Source organism: Paroedura picta, chromosome 4 (assembly GCF_049243985.1).
Source record: "Paroedura picta isolate Pp20150507F chromosome 4, Ppicta_v3.0, whole genome shotgun sequence".
In the NCBI taxonomy this organism is placed as follows: Eukaryota; Metazoa; Chordata; class Lepidosauria; order Squamata; family Gekkonidae; genus Paroedura; species Paroedura picta.
The window spans coordinates 40100645-40120755 of record NC_135372.1 but is presented as its reverse complement, the minus strand read 5'-3'; the positions used below and the strand labels follow the sequence as shown (position 1 = coordinate 40120755).

Sequence of the window (20111 nt, the reverse complement as noted above, 5' to 3'; positions counted from 1 at the left end):
CACTTTCAGAAATGCCTGGACAATATCATTTTCACCATGGAGTCTACTGTCTTTTGATTTCATTTCTAACCAACTTTTGCAATTAGGAAACAAGTTTTACTTGGTGAAGTAGTTAAGACCAGTGGCCTCTAATCTGGAGAATCTGGTTTGATTCTCCATTTCCCTCACATGCAGCCAGCTCACAGTTCTCTCAAAGCCCTTTCAGCCTTGCCTACCACACTGGGTCTCTGTTGTGGGGAGAGGAAGGGTAGACGTTTATAAGCTGCTTTGAGACTCATTCAGGCTGTGAAAAATGGGGTACATCAAACCAGATCTTCTCCTGTTTCTGGTGGACCATCTAGAACCTGTCTGTGGTTGAGATTCTTGCGAGGCGGATTTCTTTTTGAAGGAAATTTCATCCATAAGGATTTAACTCATGTCAGTCATTCCTTAAGAGCTCCTGAATGTACGTTCCTGTGTGGCAAGCATGAGTCACATGGGTGGACGAGGTGGATTCCAGTTTAAAAATTGAAAAAAATGAAATGCAGTGTTGGATCCGCCTGCTCGCTAAGATTCAAAGATTGAAGTCTTTAGTGAAAGCCAAACAAGTCTGATGCAGGCGCAATCCAACACATTGATTCCATTTCTTTTATTCTCTCTCTCTCTCCCTCCCTCCCTCTAGGCCTCTTCCCATCTGAAGAAGATCTTAAATGACACTCCTGTTGAATCTGTGGTGAAAGTGACAGGAAAGGTTATCTCCCGACCTCCAGGACAGATTAATCCTGTGAGTACATTGAAAGCAACCCCCCCTCCCACCCCGCTGCATACACACTCTACTTTTGAGTGTAGTGTGGTTATTTTTAAGCTCTAGGAGTAATTACTTAAAAATGAAATTTCAAGTTGCGCATGGGAGGTTTAAGGTTTGAGGAGCTGCCTTTTAAAAAAAATGTTATTTTTATATACTTCACACTTCCTGAAGACCTCAAGGCAGGCGGCAATAGCATACAATCCATCAGTAAAATCATAAAATCAAAAAAAAGGTCATCTCAATTTCCCCCAACCTGATCAACAGGTCAAACCGGAAGGGGGGGCAGGTGTGTTTCAGAGTTACTGGAAAAGGTCTTCCTCGGTTCCTAGCAATTCTTGATGGTCTCCCCGGGCCTTGACCATAGGCCTGGTGAATAGCTCTGTCTTGCAGGCCCTATGGAATGGGTTGTGGTCCAGCAGGACCCTGATCTCTTTTGGGAGGTCATTCTACCAGGCTGGGGCCAAGGCCGAAAAGGCCCTGGTCCAGGCCAATTTCATCTCCTTTGGGCTGGGAATCCTAAGCAGATTTTTGTCCACTGATCTTTGGGGGATGTAAGGCAGTCACATACCGTTTAGGGCGGGGGTAGTCAAACTGCGGCCCTCCAGATGTCCATGGACTACAAAGTCCATGAGCCCCTGCCAGCATTCCCTGACAGGGGCTCATGGGAATTGTAGTCCATGGACATGTGGAGGGCCACAGTTTGACTACCCCTGGTTTAGGGCTTTGAAGGATACTTTGGCTATCCAACCAGTTTAGAGTGGCCTGTCCAGCAACGTTCCAAGTTCAGGTCTTTTCTGTTGTAGGTTTTGGCAGTGGGGCATTTCCCAGTGGTACAGAATGGGGAGGAGCAAGAAAGTCGTACTCCATAGGTGGAAGTCCTTATGCCAGCTGGAACACTGTGCTGGATCCAGTCCGTCAATATCTGGTAGTGGTTGTCTATTTTTGTTAGCCAGCTTGGTTTTGTGGTTAAGGATTACTGACTTCTAATCTGGATGTCTGTCGGGAGGGGATTGTAAGCTCCTTTGAGACTCCTGGTACAAAAAAGCGGCATATAAGAACCAACTCTTCTTAAGTTTCGTATTAACCTAAAAGCTGGTTCAAGTGCTTGCAACCAGGTTATAAACAAGAGCCGGAGAAGTGTGCATTGCCTTTTCCTGGGATGTAATGCCCTAAATAAAACTGACCGTGGTTTATACATGCCTCTCAAAGCCTCTGCCTGTTTGCCTGCCTTTCCCAAGTAGGAGGCTCTTTCTTGTGAATGCTGCAGCCTGCTGATACTTTACAAGCCCAGGCAGCTGTTGCGAGATTGTCAGGTCCGCGTGTCAAAAAGTGACTTTGAAACCGCCTCTCTTTTTTACCCATTTTAGAGAATGCCTACCGGTGAGATTGAAGTGAAGGCGGAAACTGCAGAAGTCCTCAACTCTTGCAAGAAACTACCCTTTGAGTTGAAAGATTTCATCAAGGTGACACATCCCATTTTATTTTTTGCGCAGTGTGATGTTTGGTAATGGTGTCTGTTTGGAGTTTCGGGCGATGGCCTCGCTTTTCCAACTTCACAGAAAAGGAAACTTAAGTACAGAGACCTTTTTAAACATGGGCAGTTCCTATAGCAATAAACCTTGTTGAATATTGAATAATAAGATTTGAAAGAGAAGGAGATGAGGGGACTCGTGTTAGAATGTGAAGAGGCAATAATTTAGATGTTTCTTATTCTGTGTTTTATTATCTATTCCACTTCTGTTCCACTATATATTTCTGGTAAGGCCTCAGAGGAGGAGCTTGTCTCATGGGTTAACACCCACTCAGGATGGCTGTCCCACCCCTGAGTGCCTCCTCCTCCAACCGGCTTGCCTGTCTGTCCAGCAGCCAGCCAATCGCCTTCTGTCCCCCACCCCTGACCACCCCCTCCACCTTCCACTTCCCTCTGAGGCTTGGAGGCTGCAGATTCCTGCTGTGTGAGAGCTACTCCTCCCCGTGAGTTCCCCAAAAGCTGCCTGCAGCCTTTCCTGGTGGGGGAGGGGGAGGTCATCCGCGGAGTTCTTCCACTCCACCCCCCTAATCTTTTGCCCATTGTATTCCTGAATGGAACAGGCTTGGCCCCTGGTATTGTATAAGACAGTGGTCCCAAACCTTTTTGAGGCTGGGGACCGGCAGGGCAACTGCCCGCCCGCGCATGCCGCACATGCATGGCCGCGGTCGCGCATTGTGCATGCGCGGCCGAAATCGGGGCATTGTGCATTCGCGGGCAAAATCACGCATTGCGCATGCGCGGCCGAAATCGCGCATGCGCTGCCGAAATCGCGCATGCGCTGCCGAAATCGTGCATGCGCGGCACAGCCCTGATTCCCTCTTCCCACCCCCCCTCCCGCAGTAAGAAGCTTCCCGGGCCGCAAGCTTGCGGCCTGGGAAGTTTTTTACTGCAGGGGGGGGCAGGGAGAGGGAGCCGCGGCCTGCGGGTTGGGGACCACTGGTATAAGGAATAATGGTTCCAAAATTGCCATGTATAATTTCTTTATTTTTTAAAAATAATTTGAGTGTGTTTGTAAAATTTAAAAAGTCTTGTTCCAAGGAACAACTGTTACCTGTTGTGTTAAGGGATGTTTCCAATTTGTCTTCATCTGTTGAACTGGAATACAGACTAGCAATAGCTGTGAAGTGGAGGAAGATCTGTGACCATGTCAGGGTTCTATGAATACAGAGATAAGGTTTCTGAAGTTGGGCTATGCTTTAAAGCCTGTTTAAAAAAGAAAACCCTGAAGGTTTGCAGGCAGGATATCTGAATTCTGCTCCAAGCAAAGGTGAATCTGTATTGTGCAGATTTGCATAGCTGATAATATTTATATAGCTGATAATATTTTGTGGAATCCTGATTTGTCTTGTCACAAGGAAGACTCCCCCCTGAAGCATCTGGGAATGCTACAGCAGTGATGTTCCATGTGCACAAAATCTTACAAAGTGTGTTTCTTTTGGGCCCTGAAGTCTATAACAAGTTTTCTGCCGCCATTGATGCTGTTTTTGCAGCATTAAGTCTTGTAAGGCAGGGGTAGTCAACCTGTGGTCCTCCAGATGTCCATGGACTACAATTCCCATGAGACCCTGCCAGCAAATGCAGCAAATGTTGTAAGGAAGGGGGGAGGGGAGAGAGAGGGAGGGAGATAAAAATTATGGTTCTTCTCCCATACTGTAGGTACATTTGAAGGAAGAGAAATGAAGGGGTGATTCAGGGGCAGGTCAAGGGCTGGAAAAGGAGCTTGGATTCAGTTGCTCTCCTAATGACATCATGAAGAGTGTGATTGGGTACCAAATTCAGAATTGAGCTCTCAAAAAAAGACCTAGTTTTTGTGTGTGTGTGTGTGGGGGGGGGGAATGGGCTGTTTTCTCAAGCCTGGCTGCCATTCAACAGAAGGTGTTTTTCTTTTCTTTTCTTTCTATTTATTTAGATTTATATACCGCCCTCCCTGAAGGCTCAGGGCGGTTTACATTAAAACTAATCAACGATACATGAAACAGTCTTCGTTAAAACATACAGTAATTAATAACAGTGGCTGTAACCATATAACAGAATAATGTAACAGTATAACAATATAATAAAATAATATAACGATGGAACGGTGCAATACCACAACAGGTCCAGAGCGCTCTTCATTCGCTGTTGGTTTTCCAACTGCTAGTTTTCCTTCTAACACAGAGCTTGTGTATTGGTGCACTTCAGTTGACCGTGCACCTCCACGATCTATATGAACTCTTCTCTCTCTGCTCAGAAGAACGAGGCCCTGCGAATGCAGTATCGCTACTTAGACTTGCGCAGCGCTCAGCTGCAGCACAACCTGCGGCTGAGATCCCAGATGGTGATGAGAATGCGGGAATACCTCTGCAACCGCTACGGTAAGGGATGGGCTGCAGATTGGTATCGTTTGGCTGTCGGTTTCTTTCTCATTCCCTTTCAATTTTACAAAACTCTTGTTTTAGGCTTTGTGGATGTAGAGACTCCAACACTGTTCAAGAAGACCCCTGGGGTAGGTACGCTCAGAAGATTTCTTTGTGCGTGTTTTGCAGGAGTTTGAATTGCCCTACATGCTCTATTGCAGGAGTAGTCAATCTGTGGTCCTCCAGATGTTCATGGACTACAATTCCCATGAGCCCCTGCCAGCATGGCAGGGGCTCGTGGGAATTGTAGTCCATGAACATCTGGAGGTCCACAGGTTGACTGCCCCTGCTCTATTGAACATACTTTTAGAGCGGGACTTTCCCAAGTGCAGGCCCAGGCTTCTGGATTGGAGAGGGATGGAATGTTTTAAAGTAGCAGAATTTGTATTCAAAGAGTCTCTGCTGCCCCCAAAATATACTCCCCCCTCCCCAAGTCCTGTGCCGTAATCTGGAAACTGGGTCAGCTCCTTGCATGCATCCTATCTTACCCCTTCTCATTGCAAACTCAGAATTTGACTAAAATCCTTGAGAGCTGGATTTATGCACAATATAAATAATCTTAATACCATTAAAGATGTGTCTTTCCAGCGCCTGAGATTCAGAAATCCCTTATTATAAAAACAAAGATATTTAATTTTGCAAATATACATCTGGGGGGGAGGGGGATAATGGCTTAGGGCATTAGACTGTCTTAGTCCAGCCCTGATGTCTTAATCTAGTGTGCCCAAGGGGTAGAATGGGGGAGTGTGGTTAACAGAATTCTCGCATGAACAGAAGGGCTCCCTGTGAAAGGCAGATTGTTCAACCCAATGTTTGTTGCAAATTTTCACCTTGTTTGAACTGAGGAAAAGCCAAGTCTTGCCTTTGCTGCTTGCTTTATATCTGCAACAGTGTTTTCTTTTTTAATTGGAGGTAATGTTAAGGTAAATGATCAGTGTGTACATCCGAAGCACCTTTGGTCCACTTTCAATGCATCTTAGTGATAGTTTGCAAGTAGATTTTGCAGTTTCACACAGTCAAGTCCGGTTGCAAAGCAGATAGAAAGTAGATTATTCCGCCTATGTGCAAGTGCCCCATTCACATACTCTGTACACAGTTTTGGGTTGAGAAATGCCTGGAGATTTTGGGGCAGAGCATAGTATAGTGCCATAAGAGTTCACCCTCCAAAACAGGGGAACTGATCTGAGTCATTTGGAGATCAGTTTTAATACTGGGAGATTTTCCTTTTCTTAGAGGAGAAAAGCGAGGGGGGAAGTACCTGGCAAAAAGACCATGTTTGGGAAGCCCTGTAATAACTGTTAATCTGGAGCAGATGTTTCTGTTTTATACCAACAACAGCTTCAAGTTGGTGCCCTTTCTGTTTTGTATCAAAATCCTCTTGTATATTAGGGTGCAAAGGAATTTGTGGTGCCCTCGCGGGAGCCTGGGAAATTCTACTCACTCCCTCAGAGTCCTCAGCAGTTTAAGCAGCTCCTGATGATAGGAGGCTTGGACAGGTGAGCTTCCTGGGCCCCTCTTGTGTTTTCAAGGAAGCTTGAAAGAACTCCCCTGATAAGACTGACCACTTTGGCATTCTCAGCAGCCATTTGGTTCCCTGGACAATGGTTCAGAGGCTGGGGTGCTTCTCGCCACAGTCATTAACTCTCCTGTGAGTAGTCCAGTTCATGTAGGGTTGCTGGCTTTGAGGGTGGAGCCAGGAGTGGGCGGAATTTGGGGTGGGAAGGGACTTCAGTGGAGTATAATACTGTGGAGTCCGCCCTCCAAAGCAGCCATTTTATCTTTAGTCTGGCAATGATATAATTCCAGGGGATTCCCAGGTCCCACCTGGGGACTGGTATGACTGAATATGTGCTATGGCAGCCATTTTATAACTGGTTCTATTTCCTGAGGCAGCCATTTTGTGGCTGCACCCACCATGCTGTGTCAGAATTCCAAAGGCTCAAGAAGACTGGGGGACCCCAGTCTGTGGCAACCACAAATTATGGGCTGGTTAGCCACTTTGTTTCTGAATTCCCTGATTCTCAGGAGCAGTTGGGAGGGCACAAGTGGAAGGGCAGAGTGACCCATTTCATGAGGTTTTCCTGTTAGTTGGATCCAACTTAATCGCCAGTTGTGTCACAGCCAGGAAATTACTGTTTACTTCTCACGGCAGGTACTTTCAGGTTGCCCGCTGCTACCGCGATGAAGGTTCAAAGCCAGACAGACAGCCTGAATTCACTCAGGTAACTTATTTCCATCTCTGCGTTTGTGTGTGGTGTGGCAGTGATTGAGTGGCTTGTGTTTCTTAATAGCACGTGATAAGCATAGCCCTCTGCTGAGTAATTCTCCTTTTCTTAGCATCCTTTTGCCCCGAAGCCAAGATGCAACCCTTTAGAGGCAACTGCCACAATGAAATATGTAGAGAATGCTAAGTTCCTGGCTAGTGAAGACTTGATCAGCAAGTCACAGAAAGTATTCTTTTGCTTCCAAGTTAAATTAAAAATAATTGCTAATGTTCCCAAACCTTGATTTGCTGATAGGGAGTCTAACGGAGGGACAAATTATATTGGGTTGTATCCAGTGGATCTACTACACCAGCAGAGACATTTTTGTCCAGCAGAAGGAGTCTTTTCTTGGCAGAAGTGGCTCTTGCACCATGAGAAGGTGCCATGTGCCCAAGAAAAGAACACCTGCTAGCAGAATCTGTGGGTCCAGACCGGTGATATATCAAAAAAAAATCCACAACCTGAGGACTGGAAATCTGATTGACAGGCCAGGAGGCTATATTCCCTTTTGAAATATGCCACTTTGGTAGAACTGTCGCATTGTCACAGCCTTGTTTTGTTTCTTAGTTAATACTGAGCCTTCTATAAGAATTCCAGATAGATACTGAGACAATGATGGCCTTCATTCTCTTTGTCTCCTCCTGAAGATTGATATTGAGATGTCATTTGTAGACCAAGCTGGAATTCGGGCTCTGATTGAGGGCTTGCTTCAGTATTCCTGGCCTGAGGGGAAAGGGCCCCTTGAAACCCCCTTTCCTTCAATCAGCTACAGCGAGGCCCTGGCCATCTACGGGACGGATAAGCCTGACACTCGCTTTGCAATGAAGGTACATAATGCTGTTCTTCAGGGTTATTCAGCCTCCTTCTCTTCAGTGTATTTATCACCTATGTTGGAACTTTCCCCCTGAACAATGGCACCCCTCCCCCCCCCCAGTATAATTATTATCCCACAATTTTTGTCAGAGAAGCAACTGTCCAGTTTTTCCCAAATAATTCCAAATAAGGTCAGAGCTTCTGAACCTTTTTCTTCAAGTTGTGTTTCACTTTCCTCAGCCAGCAAATTCTACACTCTTGGTTGGATCCAAACTAGCTGTATCTCTGCTGCTCTGGTCTAGATGCATGATGAATTTTCCATCACCAAAGTAGAACTTCTGCATTACCCTCTCACTGCAGCCCAAGCTGTACAACATGCTGTTTGTTGTGGAACAATATGAGCAAGGACTGCAGCATGAAGGGAAGAATCGCTGGAAATTGCCAGTTCACTGAGGGTCTAGAGCAGCCATTTTCAACCTTTTGACTGTGGAGAGGAGCCCCTGAAATGTTTAGGCTTCGAGGGCCCCCAGAAGTGATGTCAGCTGGCCACACCTCTTTGCTACCCCCTCCTCCCAGAAGTGACATAACCACCCACTCTGTCTTATACAGGATAGAAAGAAGGGCAGGAGCTGAGATGGCAGCCCCGATCCCCCATTACATGCCACAACCAATTCCCCCACTTTGATTCTTATACCCATGGCCTTTACCTACCATGCACTCCAGGTGGAAGCAGCCTGTTTCCTAGCTTGTGGCCAAATCTATTAAGGCAGGAGGGGGAAGGCCACTGATCCCCCCCCCCCCGGAGCTGCTGCAGACCCCTGGTTGGGAATCCCTGGTCTAGAGTATCGATTTTTTGAACAAATCCAATATTTCCTCTTATACTGAAAGTCTACATGGTCGTATGATTTTTCTACATTAAAAAAATCCTTATATTTTTCTCCCCTTTCAATGTGGCAATTATAAACTGCATTAAATATCTGTTCAATATTAGATTGAATTTTCTTCTGGAGTATAAACCATGCCTTTTCTTCTATATGCTTATGTGTAATCCTGTTATGTCTGTTTGACAAAATACTAGAACATGCCTTAAGAGCTCTTAAGAACCCTTGCCTGTGGTTGCACCCTTCTTCCTCGATTGCAGAGGCCGTCCTCTGCTGAGCAGTGCTTTCCTTTGAACTGACTTGTTTCTCAGCTCATTGAAAGATGCTGGATCTGCATGAGCAGAGACCCCAAGCACTGAAGAAACATGCTCTGCAGCAGAGGATCACCTTTGCAGTATGAGTGGATTCAAGGCTTGACAGCAAAACCTTGTTGGCCAGTACTACCCAGGTGAAACTGGATCTTTTCCTGCTTGGAAGTGGGGAAGCATATTCCTTGTGCCTGTTCAGGAATACCATATCTTATTTCTAATATATGATAATATCATATGCTGTAAACTGCCCTGAGATTGGGAGATCCAACGGGGGGCGGTCTATAAATATGACTATAAATAAATAAAAATAATTTGCACAGTAACAGTGCTGTTATTTCTGCTTTGAATTGCATACAGTGTTGTTCCAGCAACCCATCAGGTTCTATATACCCAAAATAACTTTAAAAACTCCTCTCAATATTTCTGCCATATATTCATTATTTCCAAATCTTGTGAGGTTTTTGGGACTTCTCAGCTGCTCTAAAAATTGCTTTTATTTGCACCTCAGGGGGGTTCCCATTGTACGGTAAGGATTTTTATCTTTCCTATGACCACCATAATGATCCCATTTTTATTTCTAATGCTCAGATTGTTGATGTCAGCGACGTATTCAGGAATGTGGAAGTTCGATTTTTACAGAAATCCCTCGGTGAGCCTGAGGGCACAGTTAAAGCCATTTGCATTCCCCAGGGAGCGGTAAGTAGTGCTAGGCCGCATTTTAGGTAGATATAGGGGGATCCCTATTCTGGAACAAGGATGTGTGATTAATAATGTTGCTAGTTATCAACCAGCACTTCCAAAGTGTCTGTCTGTCTCTCTGTGGGGAGGGGCTGTGGCTCAGTGGAAGAGCTTGTCCTTTGTGCCCAGAAGGCCCCAGATTTCATCCCAAACATCTTGGTTTAAAAGGACCAGGTAGTAGATTATGTGAAAAGACCCCGACCTGAAATCTGTACTGATCCAAAATCAAAACCCCCAAACAAACTACTATCAAAAAGCATATACTATAAAGGAACCACATGGATTGTGGTTTGGTATGAGAAATTCAAGTACACATGTTAACTTAAGGATCTTTTTTTCTCACTGGCCTCTGGCCCTCCTTTCCTACCTTACAGGGAGCACTAGCCTGAGAAATATTAAAATTCAAGCCTGCCTGGAAATGGCAGGGTGGGATCCAGACCTGTTTTCCACCAGCAGAGGCGCACTCCCGCTGGTGGAAAGGAGTGTCATTTTAGCCAGGTCTCTGCTTCCGCTGTATACCCAAGTGTCCTGTGCTGTTCTTGTGGGTTTCCCAGGCTCTGGGAACACTATTTTGGGAGGCATGGGCTGCAGTGGGTGGGAGGCGTGGGGCTCCCCTTGCAGTACTTTGGATCTCATTCTTAGCCCCTGCCTTGATCTAGTTGACATACTTCTCTGTTATGTTTTCTATAGAGACACCTTCGTGAAAAAGACCTGGAGTCATTAAACGAATTAGCTAAATCCCAGTTTAATCAGGTAAGGCATAGCAAGCAGCCTTTGGAGAACGTTTCCTGTGCTTTGTGAGATGCGATCTTTTGAACGAGTCTGGGCAGCAGGAATGGCTTCTAGATAGCGCTGTGATCATCACCATACAATATTACCAAAATTAATCCCTACACAAACTGTCCCCTATATCTGCACAGCCAAGACGAAAATCCAGACTGTTTGGAATACTTCAGTTTCTTGTATATACAACTCCTGTTTTGGCGCTGTATATCTCAAGCAAAGAAAAGATAAAAGGGAGAGAAAGTGTTTAATCAGCTGGTAACTTAAGTGTCCTAATGATATACAGATTAGAAATAAGAGGATCATTGAGGAAAACTGAGGCACTAGGTAATTGTATGACAGAGACCAAATTACTTTAAATTCAAATTATGTTCTTCTCGCTTAACTAGTCCAGAGCAAACCAACACAGAGATATGAGATAGGTGATGGGCTGCCCATCTTGGGCGCAGAATGTGCATTGAGGCAAACGCCAAATGGTGCTGATTAGATGGGCAAAAGAGTTCCTACCCAGGATGCAGTGGGGAAAGGCCAATTATAATAAGACAAGTTGTTCTGTGATAGGAAGTGATATGGTTATTGCCATTGCTTTTGTCTTCGATTTTGTACGTTTGTAGCTTTTGGAATTATTAGTATAATGCAATGATGTTTTTATGATGTTTTATTGATGTATTAGATTTGGTTTTTATTGAGTGCAAACTGCCACGAGCTGTCTGTGCTGGGAGGGGCAGTATAAAGAAGAAGGAGAAGGAGAAGGAGAAGGAGAAGGAGAAGGAGAAGGAGAAGGAGGAGGAGGAGGAGGAGGAGGAGGAGGAGGAGGAGGAGGAGGAGGAGGAGGAGAAGGAGAAGGAGAAGGAGAAGGAGAAGGAGAAGGAGAAGGAGAAGGAGAGTTGGTTCTTATATGCCGCTTTTCCGTATCCGAAGGAGGCTCAAAGCGGCTTACAGTCGCCTTCCCATTCCTATTAATTCCATTTTATTAAAAATGGAATTAATAAAAACATTTAAAAATAAGACAACGAGCGGGGGGAAGTATATGAAAGGTTACATTTGAGGAGGAAAGCTGAATGGGAGAAAAGGAATCATAATCTGCCTGCTTTGAAGGGTCCAATGTAGTTTGTGCTTGTGAGGATTGGAAGGTGGTTCTCTGAAAAGGAATCCTAGATGACTGGTGGGGGAAGGGTCAAAAGAAGCTATTGTAGAGTCAGTGGCTACTAGCCATGAGAACACCTGGCTTGTATGTTTCCCAAAGGCATCTGGTCGATTGCTCCCATTTTAGCTGCATTCCATTAATTTATAATGCTTTGAAAATCAAGAAAGTCAGCCTTTGTGAAATTATTCCCATCAGCTGCTTGTTCCTTTGTGTGTCAGCCGTTTTCTAGGGTAAGTGCCTGATAGGGTGCAAGAGAGAATCCTTCTCAGGAAACTCTGTCTTACTCGAGGAGGCTGGGATTTGTTGATGAGTTAAGAGCCCTTTGCCTTGTGGGATAAAGTAGTAATGGTGTATGACTACTGAATATTGAAGCTCTTGGGGGGGGGGGGGCTAGCTTAGAACCTTGGTGAAGTTACCAATTACATTTCTATCTTCTGTTGTTGTTTGGGGGCAATACCTTGGTGCTCCAAACCTTCTCTCATGCTAATAGTTTCTCCACCTTAATGACTTCTCCCATTCTTGCATGATGTTCCGGAATGGGGGGAGAATGGGAAGGCAAAGAGCTTGTACATGACAGATTAATATCTTTCCATCCGTGGAAATGATCTGTTGAATCCAAGCCAGTTTTTCTGAAGAAATTCCATAATCAACTGTCATTTTTTTAAAAATCTCAGTTTTTAGAAACCTCAGTCAGTTGTGTTTACTGGAGTAGGTTCTGTTCAATCCTGGCATCTGAATAATCCTTGGCTGCACCGCTGTGGGTTATACTTTAAGGAGAACTAAAGTGGACTGAACCTTGGTTTGGGCTTCCTTCTTTCCACAAGCTTTTCAGGAAGTAGTTGGTCTACCCATCTGCCCTTCTCTCCTGAACAGGGAATATTTCACTTGGTTTTGAGATCTGACGGTAGCGTGAAGTCCCAACTCAGTAGATACCTCAGTGAGGAGCAGAGGTTGGAGCTCATCAGAACGGTTCAGGCCAACACAGAAGATTTGGTGTTGGTGGCAGCTGGAGGACATAAGAAAGTGGTAAGGAGGTCCTTGGGAATCTGACAGCGTCATCCTAAACAGAGTCGTACCCTTCTGAGCCCATCAACTTCAGTGAACTTACAAGAGTGCAAGTCTGCTAAGGACTGTGCTTTGTTTTGGCATCCTCAGTTATTATATTGAGCTCTTTAAATGGCTGCTGTTTAGACCAATGCAACTTGCCACCTTCTCAGCTGAACAAAACCTGCCAGGGATATATTTATTGCCTTAACAGGCCCTTGACATTGTTTCCATTTTCATTCAGCTTCGGAAAATACGTTGTTTCCTTTTTTATTTGAAAATTATTTTTAAAAACCCTCCATAAACAATACAGTAAAGATTGCTTCTTTGGTCATTTTTGTCATGAATTGTTAACATGGTTGTTATTATTCATGGTTGTGCTGGAGACAGCAGACAACTTGTTACATTCCATGGTTTTTCCTCTTATCTTTTTTTCTCCCCCCCCCCAGTCCAAATCTGTTGGCATTTTAAGAAAAATTAAAACCTAGTAGGAAGTCCAATGCAGCAAAAGTTTCTTAGGGCTCCGTCTCTCTGGTACCATCTTAAATTAGCTACTTCGTGTTCTCTCATGGCCACAGCATTCCGAAATCTAGACAACAGTTAGCAGATCTTTGCGAGGAAAGGCTTTTCTGCTTTTCTCTTTGCAGCTAAAGCTGTGGTTTGTGGAACTAGTTGTCCATTATCACAAGAATGAGGTGGGTGCGACTTCAGAGATTTCCTCCATCTCAGTATTACTCTTCCTTTGAACCATAGATTTTCACCCACAGTAATCCCATGACTCCAGCAGTGCTTGGGCGGGGTGAGGATTTCAGAGGCCTGCTACAGGGAGAGGCAGGTAAAGATTAACTACACTACCGTATGATTCAAACTGTAGTGTCTAATTCAAAGCTAGATTCAGATGGGTAGCCGTGTTGGTCTTTAAACAGCAGAACAAATTTTGAGTCTGGGGGCACCATTAAGACCAGCAAGGCTTTATTCAAGCTATAAGCTTCTGTGTGCAAGCAAACTTGTTGAGATACAGAAGACGTGTGCTTGCCCATGAAAGCTTATACCTTGAATAGAATTCTGTTGGGCTTCAATGTGCTCCCAGACGTCAGATTTGCCTAACTAAAAGATACTGAAAAAAGGGGTCTGCCTAATAATGTTTATTCTTGGGGGGTAGGCCAACTGTTAAACCAAACACCCATTAACGTTATCAGTCCTAATCTTTTATATTTCTCTTCCAACCCCAGTTTTAGTCTTCCATATGTAAAGGTCCAAAAGTGATATCCCTGGATTTTAACACACTGGAGCATTTATTTCAGTGTTCCGCATTGGGGAAGGTGCGTCTCGCAAGCGCTGATCTTCTGGAAGAAAGGGGTGTGCCCCTCCGCGACACTTCCGCATTTCACGTCTTGTGGGTCGTGGATTTCCCGCTCTTCCTCTCGAAAAAAGAAAACCCCACTGAATTGGAATCTGCTCACCACCCCTTCACAGCCCCACTCCCTGCTGATGAACACCTGCTGTATACTGATCCCGCAAAGGTAATTGGGGGTGGCGTTTTTGACTCCCAGCAGGTTTGGAGAAAGCCAAACTAGGGCTTGGTGAATCTCCGAGGTGCAGATATAGCATGTTTGGCTATTGTATGTGTTTCTCTGGCCATCGGGATCTCCCTTGGAGACAAGCGCTGAGCATCATTTGTAGATTTTAATTGCACGTATCTTCTTGTTGCTTAGAGTAAGCCACTATTACACTTGTTGTGGGCACAGTCCAAATTTGATTTATTTTCCTGATTATATGATAATTGACACCTGTGGCTTAGACCAGGGGTACTCAGCCTGTGGTCCTCCAGATGTCCATGGACTACAATTCCCATGAGCCCCTGCCAGCATTTGCTGACAGGGGCTCATGGGAATTGTAGCCCATGGACATCTGGAGGAACACAGGTTGACTACCCCTGGCTTAGACCACAGACCAGCTAAACTTATTTGATGCTGCTTTTTTTCCATCTTTCTGCCAATCTTTACAACTCACCTCTTCAATGAAGACTTGGGGCATCTTCTTAGTCCACACGTCAGCAGAAACAAGAAAGAGATGTTTGACACACACTCTTGGCTTCCTTTCCTCCCCTTCCCTTCCCACTCCCCCTTCCCTCGATTGCCTCGCTAGGTCAAATCTTAGATGGTAAAGCTGTTTGGGACAGCCAACTACATTGGACTACTCCTCTCATTAAGGGATAAAAGTATAATACGAAACCACTGTGTCAATGATTACAAGTTGTAAAACAGTAGCCCTCTGCTAGTGGAGTGGAGGGTTGGGCTTGGACGATTTTAATACAAAAGGTTACGCATGTGTGTTTTCACCAGCCTTGAGTTTTGAGCTGCGGTACACTCAAAAAGTAATTGCAGAAAAAGGAGCTTTTAAAAATTGCTCCAGTCACACCACAAGGAAAACTCTTGTGCACCTTGATTCCTCTGCCAGATTGTTCGTTTATTCATGTACTTTATATACCACCCCTCACCGTGACGTCTCAGGACGGTGTACATAAAACCAGTGGTGGATAGGAAAGGTACATAGAACCTTTGGAACAATATGAACAAGAAAAGAGATAAACAATAATGGGTAATCATAAACAGTTGAAAGGGGATAACCGCAACAGCTAAGAGATGTATTGGATGCCAAGGTTTGTAGCTGACTGTGAAAGATGTAGAGTAGTGCTGTCATAGGAGGGCTTATCTATGCCCTGTCTACACTGTGAAATGCAGCCATCTTGTCTTTCTACTCCTCACCTTGGCCCCAGGTTCGAGGTCAGCACTATGACCTGGTGCTGAACGGTAGTGAGATCGGAGGCGGCTCCATTCGAATCCACAACGCAAAGCAGCAGCATTTCATTCTCGAGTCCGTGCTGAAGGTAAATAGCAGATGTTCTGCATGTGATCCTCTGGCCGTCCTCGTTTCATAGTTGTGGCAGAGCATCTTAAGGTTATTACTTGGATCCTCAGTTAGCCGAGCTGGACTAAAGCCAGATCCTTAAGGTACGTAGGGCTTGGATTCAATTTTTAACCCTGTAAGTGTCCTACAAACATCCGGTCACACTTTAAGGTAAAGGTAAAGGTATCCCCTGTGCAAGCACCGGGTCATGTCTGACCCGGCATACAAACTGGCCACTGCATATAGCAGTTGTATCTTCAGCATACCTGTGGTGCACACTCCTGGGCCATTAATTCTGTCCAAAGCGTGGGTAGAAATTTTAGCTTTGATCTTAGCCCATGTGTGCTCTTGTTGGAGAGCACACATGGGCTAAGATCCAAGCTAAAATATCTACCCATGCTTTTGCTGATTTCATAATTTTATTTCCTGGGGGTCTACTATCAGCCAGAACCAGCACAGGGGTGGGGGGAGCGTTTATTATTTGTATCTGGATTTTTTTCTGCCCTCTCTGTGGACTTGGGGGTCGAGTTAAAATTACATCAAATAAAGTTAAGATACAAAAAGGGAGATTTAAGTTGAATTAATACATTGTTAAAACATTAAAACAAAAATTGAATACTCAGTTTGCCTGTTCACTTTCATGGGAAAAGCCTTTTAGATTGGGGTGGCCAAACTGTGGTGTTCCAGATGTCTATGGACTATAGTTCCCATGATACCCTGCACATGCTGGCAGGGGCTCATGGGAATTGTAGGCCGTGAACAGCTGGAGAGCCACAGTTTGGCCACCCCTGCTTTAGATGGAGTATAGCTTTGGTGGATTTCCAGGAGGGAGGCCAGCAGTTTCATATGTTGTTTCAGGCCTCAGCCGTAGGACTGGTGGGGACAACTCTGTCTTGCAAGCCCTGCAGAAATGGTTAATGTCCCACAGGGCTGTGATTTCATTTGTCAGAATGTTCTACTAGGCTGGGGCTGTAAATTTCAGGTTGTAGTGGGAGGTAGACGGTCATGCTTCCACATTTCGAAATTCTCTGGAATTTGTAGGCAGGATCCAAGCCACCCGAATTTTCAAGTGCATTTAAGTTAAGACCAAGGTCTACATGGCATTGCATGTGCCCCATGTCCTTCATAAAGGAGGACTGTACTTTGAAGCATTCAGATGACTATTGTTGGGCTGGCATTTAAACCCAGGTGGTCACAAGTCCAGCTTTTTACCCTTGTAGGCTACAGTGGTCATTAATAAAAGCTCTCTCTTTCTAGGAGGACCCTGAGCTGCTTTCTCACCTGCTTGAGGCTCTGGACTGTGGAGCCCCCCCTCATGGAGGAATTGCACTAGGTCAGTCCCTGCTGCTCTACCTGAAACACAGATCCTGCTGATACACTCTTCCCCTGTCTTTCAACACAGACCTACCTATATAGATTTCTCAAGAATATTTCTACCAGCCTTGCTCCACTTTTTTACCACTGAAAAACATTCTTCAGGCTTCGAGAAACTCCAGAAGTGGTGCAATTGTGCAGAGTATGGTTGGGAAGCATCGCTGTGGACATGCCCATCCAGGGCCCCTCCCCTCCCACCATGCCCATCGGTGGTCATTTTGGGAGGGGGAGCAGGAGGGTATGATCACATGTGGTCATATCATCCAATAAATGCTTAACAAATGTATACAAGATATACAAATAGAATGGACTCCTGCCCATTCGGGAAACTGTTCCTGGAATGCCAAGAAACCCCAGGGTTTCACGAAACCCTGGTTGAGAGCACCATATTTATCCCCTTGAGCAGTGATGATGGATGGTACGTTATCTTTGGAGTGCCTTCCCCCATGGAGGCTTGCCTGATACTTACCTTCCTTACTGTCTTAGACACCCAAGCCAAAGCATTGATATTTATTCAAGTTTACTTAAGGTTTTGGGTTTTTTAAAAACATCTCTATAATTTACTTCTAGGCTAAGGACTGTTTGTGTAGATAATATTGTTTTATGCCCTTGATTTGTAGTTAATGGCTTACTTTTAATATTGATAATCCACTGTTGATGTTTATATGGTACTGTTTTTACTTGTGGACACCTCGGACAAGTCTCTGGAGCGGGCACACATCCTTATCCATTGTTGTTCCTCTATATATTTGTGAAACAGCCTAGGGGATGGGACATGTCCAGCTGTCCAAGTTGGAATAGGGCCAATCAGGGTGCAGCCAGCAAAGCCCTGATTGGCCCTGCCCCTGCAGCTCCCGCCCTCTATCCCTGGACTCTAGCCTCTCTGCTCTCAGATGCCTCAGCAGGTAAGGGGAGCGGGCCCTGGGCAAACGCTCATGTTGGAGGGCTTGCTAACGAGGGCCTCTTGGCCTGGTAGGCTCTGCTTGCTCAGGAGCTCTGCCCCAGGCCTCCTAATGAGCTGTCCAGCCCCAGTCTGCCCCACTTGATCTGTCTGTGAGCTGCCGCCCAAAGCCACCTTAAGCTGCCTGGCCAGGGGAGGGGACCCTTTCAAGGCCCGTTCTTAGGAACGGACTTCGAAGCTAGTCACAAACTAAATAAATCACAAAGATAGGGGTTAGCAGCGAGTAGTCCCACAGCCAAATTCAGTCGTCTTCCCATTTTGCAAAAAAGAGTGTGGATGCATCTCCTCTGCTGAAATCTGATTTGGTAGCAGGCCACTTTAGTGGTAGGGATATGGAGCTTTAGCTCATCCTCATTGGCGTTCTGGTGCTCCAGCAAAGCCAGGTACCCACATAGGCCATAAAGCTCATACCTGAAATGGAACCAAGGCTGCTTAGGTGATTACCCCCCTCCCCAGGGTGGTAATGGAGGGGATTATCCCCCCTCCCCCCACCAGTCAGTCAACCACAATTGGAAAGGGTAGAGAGTTAAGCAAGTTGTTCCAGATTAGATGTTGCAGAAAACCCAATTATTGAAAATTGCACCAGATCATTAATTCAGCAGACCTGGTTTTGAGCCTCTTGGGAGCTAGGAGCACAGAGCATAAATCAGTTCTCTGTCAGTCTCAATCCTCTGTGGGTCCCTTGGCCTGTCAGGGTCACTTTGCTGCCACCAAGACCAGGCAAAACCATCATTTGTTTGTAACAGGGCAGCTGCCCGGGCCAAAAGCTTTTAAGAGGACCTATTCATGTCAAACCCCCCCATTTTCTTGCTATCCTTCCCCCCCCCCCAATGCTTCCACATGCACTTTCCAGCCACACAAATGCCTGTGAGCATGGAAAGTCTTGCATACAGGTGGGGGATGGTCACACAGGCAGATCAGGGGCACAATATATTCTACCTGGGGCAGTTTCTTGCATTAACTGGAATCACCCATGTTAACCTCTCAGTAAAACCTTTGCATCTGTTTGCAGAAGTTAAATGGAATGCTTTCCTGTTATTTTCCAGGACTTGACAGGCTCATCTGCCTCCTTGTTGGGGCTCCCAGCATTCGAGATGTCATCGCATTTCCCAAATCCTTCAAGGGAAGAGACCTGATGAGCAACGCTCCAGATTACATTGCCCCAGAAGAGCTGGAGCCTTATCACATCCAAGTCATGTGGCCTTCGGCACAAGCTGAGGCTAGTGCTAACTGACCATAACTGCATTAACGCCAGACTGTGTTGTTTTCTTGCTTTCAGCTGGCCTGACTGGCATGCCCAGTAGTCAGGTCTGCCGAGTCGGAAACTGGTGGAGATGGAGGAATCTTTTAGAGGATTCTTTTACACAGCAGTGTGCTTTCAGGCTTGTATTGTAAGGGAAGGAAGAATGGTTTTGCACTGTGACCAAACTCTGGCTGAATATCAGAGGGCTGCCATTGTTTAAAGAAACAAATTTTACTGTTCCCAGAATCCTCCAGAACACAACTGAAGTTTTTAAAGGTTGGTGGGTATGTCCCTAAGATATCCAAATGCTGATGAGGGGAGATCATGAGAACTTTAGTGCTACTGTTATTGAGGTGCACATTTTAGGTTTTCAAAAGCTTGTTGAATGCATCCAAGCTGCCAGCTTCTCAGGTAGACTGAAAAGGGAGCACACTACTGCTATACCATGGCTTGTAGGTATGTAGAACCTTGAGTCAGATCCAGCATTTGGAAGAAGGCTGCTCGAAGAACTGTACTCTAGAAGATGTTCTGATATGCTTGAGCACACTTTTGATTTTTTTGTAAAAAAAAAAAAAAAATGAAGCCAAGTCAATTTTGTAGTCCAAAATGTAAAATGGGAAAAAAAGACTAGGGCCCATATTTCCAGAGTGCCAAGTGTGTAGATGACTTTTTAAACTGCCTTTGGCCTAGTAAATGGCTGAGAGAAACTATGCCCAAAGGCCCCAGCAAACTAGGTCCTCTTACACTTGTTTTTTGGGACTTATTGGCTAAGCAAGTTGGAGCATGGAGCATCTTTGGGGCGAACCCACAGGAAGAATTCCCATCCTCCATACCTGAACCGATCACTTTTCCACTCTCCCCCTTCCTACTAGCATAAATTTATTATGGCTCAAACTCATGTTCTGATTAAAAATATGTAAAAATTTCA

The 20111-nt window shown here is 45.3% G+C and overlaps 1 protein-coding gene across 2 annotated transcripts in view; it reads left to right on the top strand.

Moving 5' to 3' along the window:
- Positions 1–20111, top strand: part of DARS2 (aspartyl-tRNA synthetase 2, mitochondrial) — a 24714-nt gene extending 4603 nt beyond the window's left edge. Inside the window, exons 4-17 of one of the 2 annotated variants that reach the window (XM_077332534.1) lie at positions 662–763; positions 2155–2250; positions 4552–4672; positions 4757–4803; positions 6104–6210; positions 6867–6936; positions 7626–7805; positions 9572–9679; positions 10412–10474; positions 12525–12677; positions 14000–14218; positions 15475–15585; positions 16863–16938; positions 18987–20111. In XM_077332534.1, the coding sequence (XP_077188649.1) occupies positions 662–763; positions 2155–2250; positions 4552–4672; positions 4757–4803; positions 6104–6210; positions 6867–6936; positions 7626–7805; positions 9572–9679; positions 10412–10474; positions 12525–12677; positions 14000–14218; positions 15475–15585; positions 16863–16938; positions 18987–19174 (1641 nt within the window). In that variant the 3' untranslated portion in view covers positions 19175–20111. Of the gene's footprint in view, positions 1–661; positions 764–2154; positions 2251–4548; positions 4673–4756; positions 4804–6103; positions 6211–6866; positions 6937–7625; positions 7806–9571; positions 9680–10411; positions 10475–12524; positions 12678–13999; positions 14219–15474; positions 15586–16862; positions 16939–18986 lie in introns of both variants that reach the window. The other variant, XM_077332533.1, reaches the window with a different exon arrangement.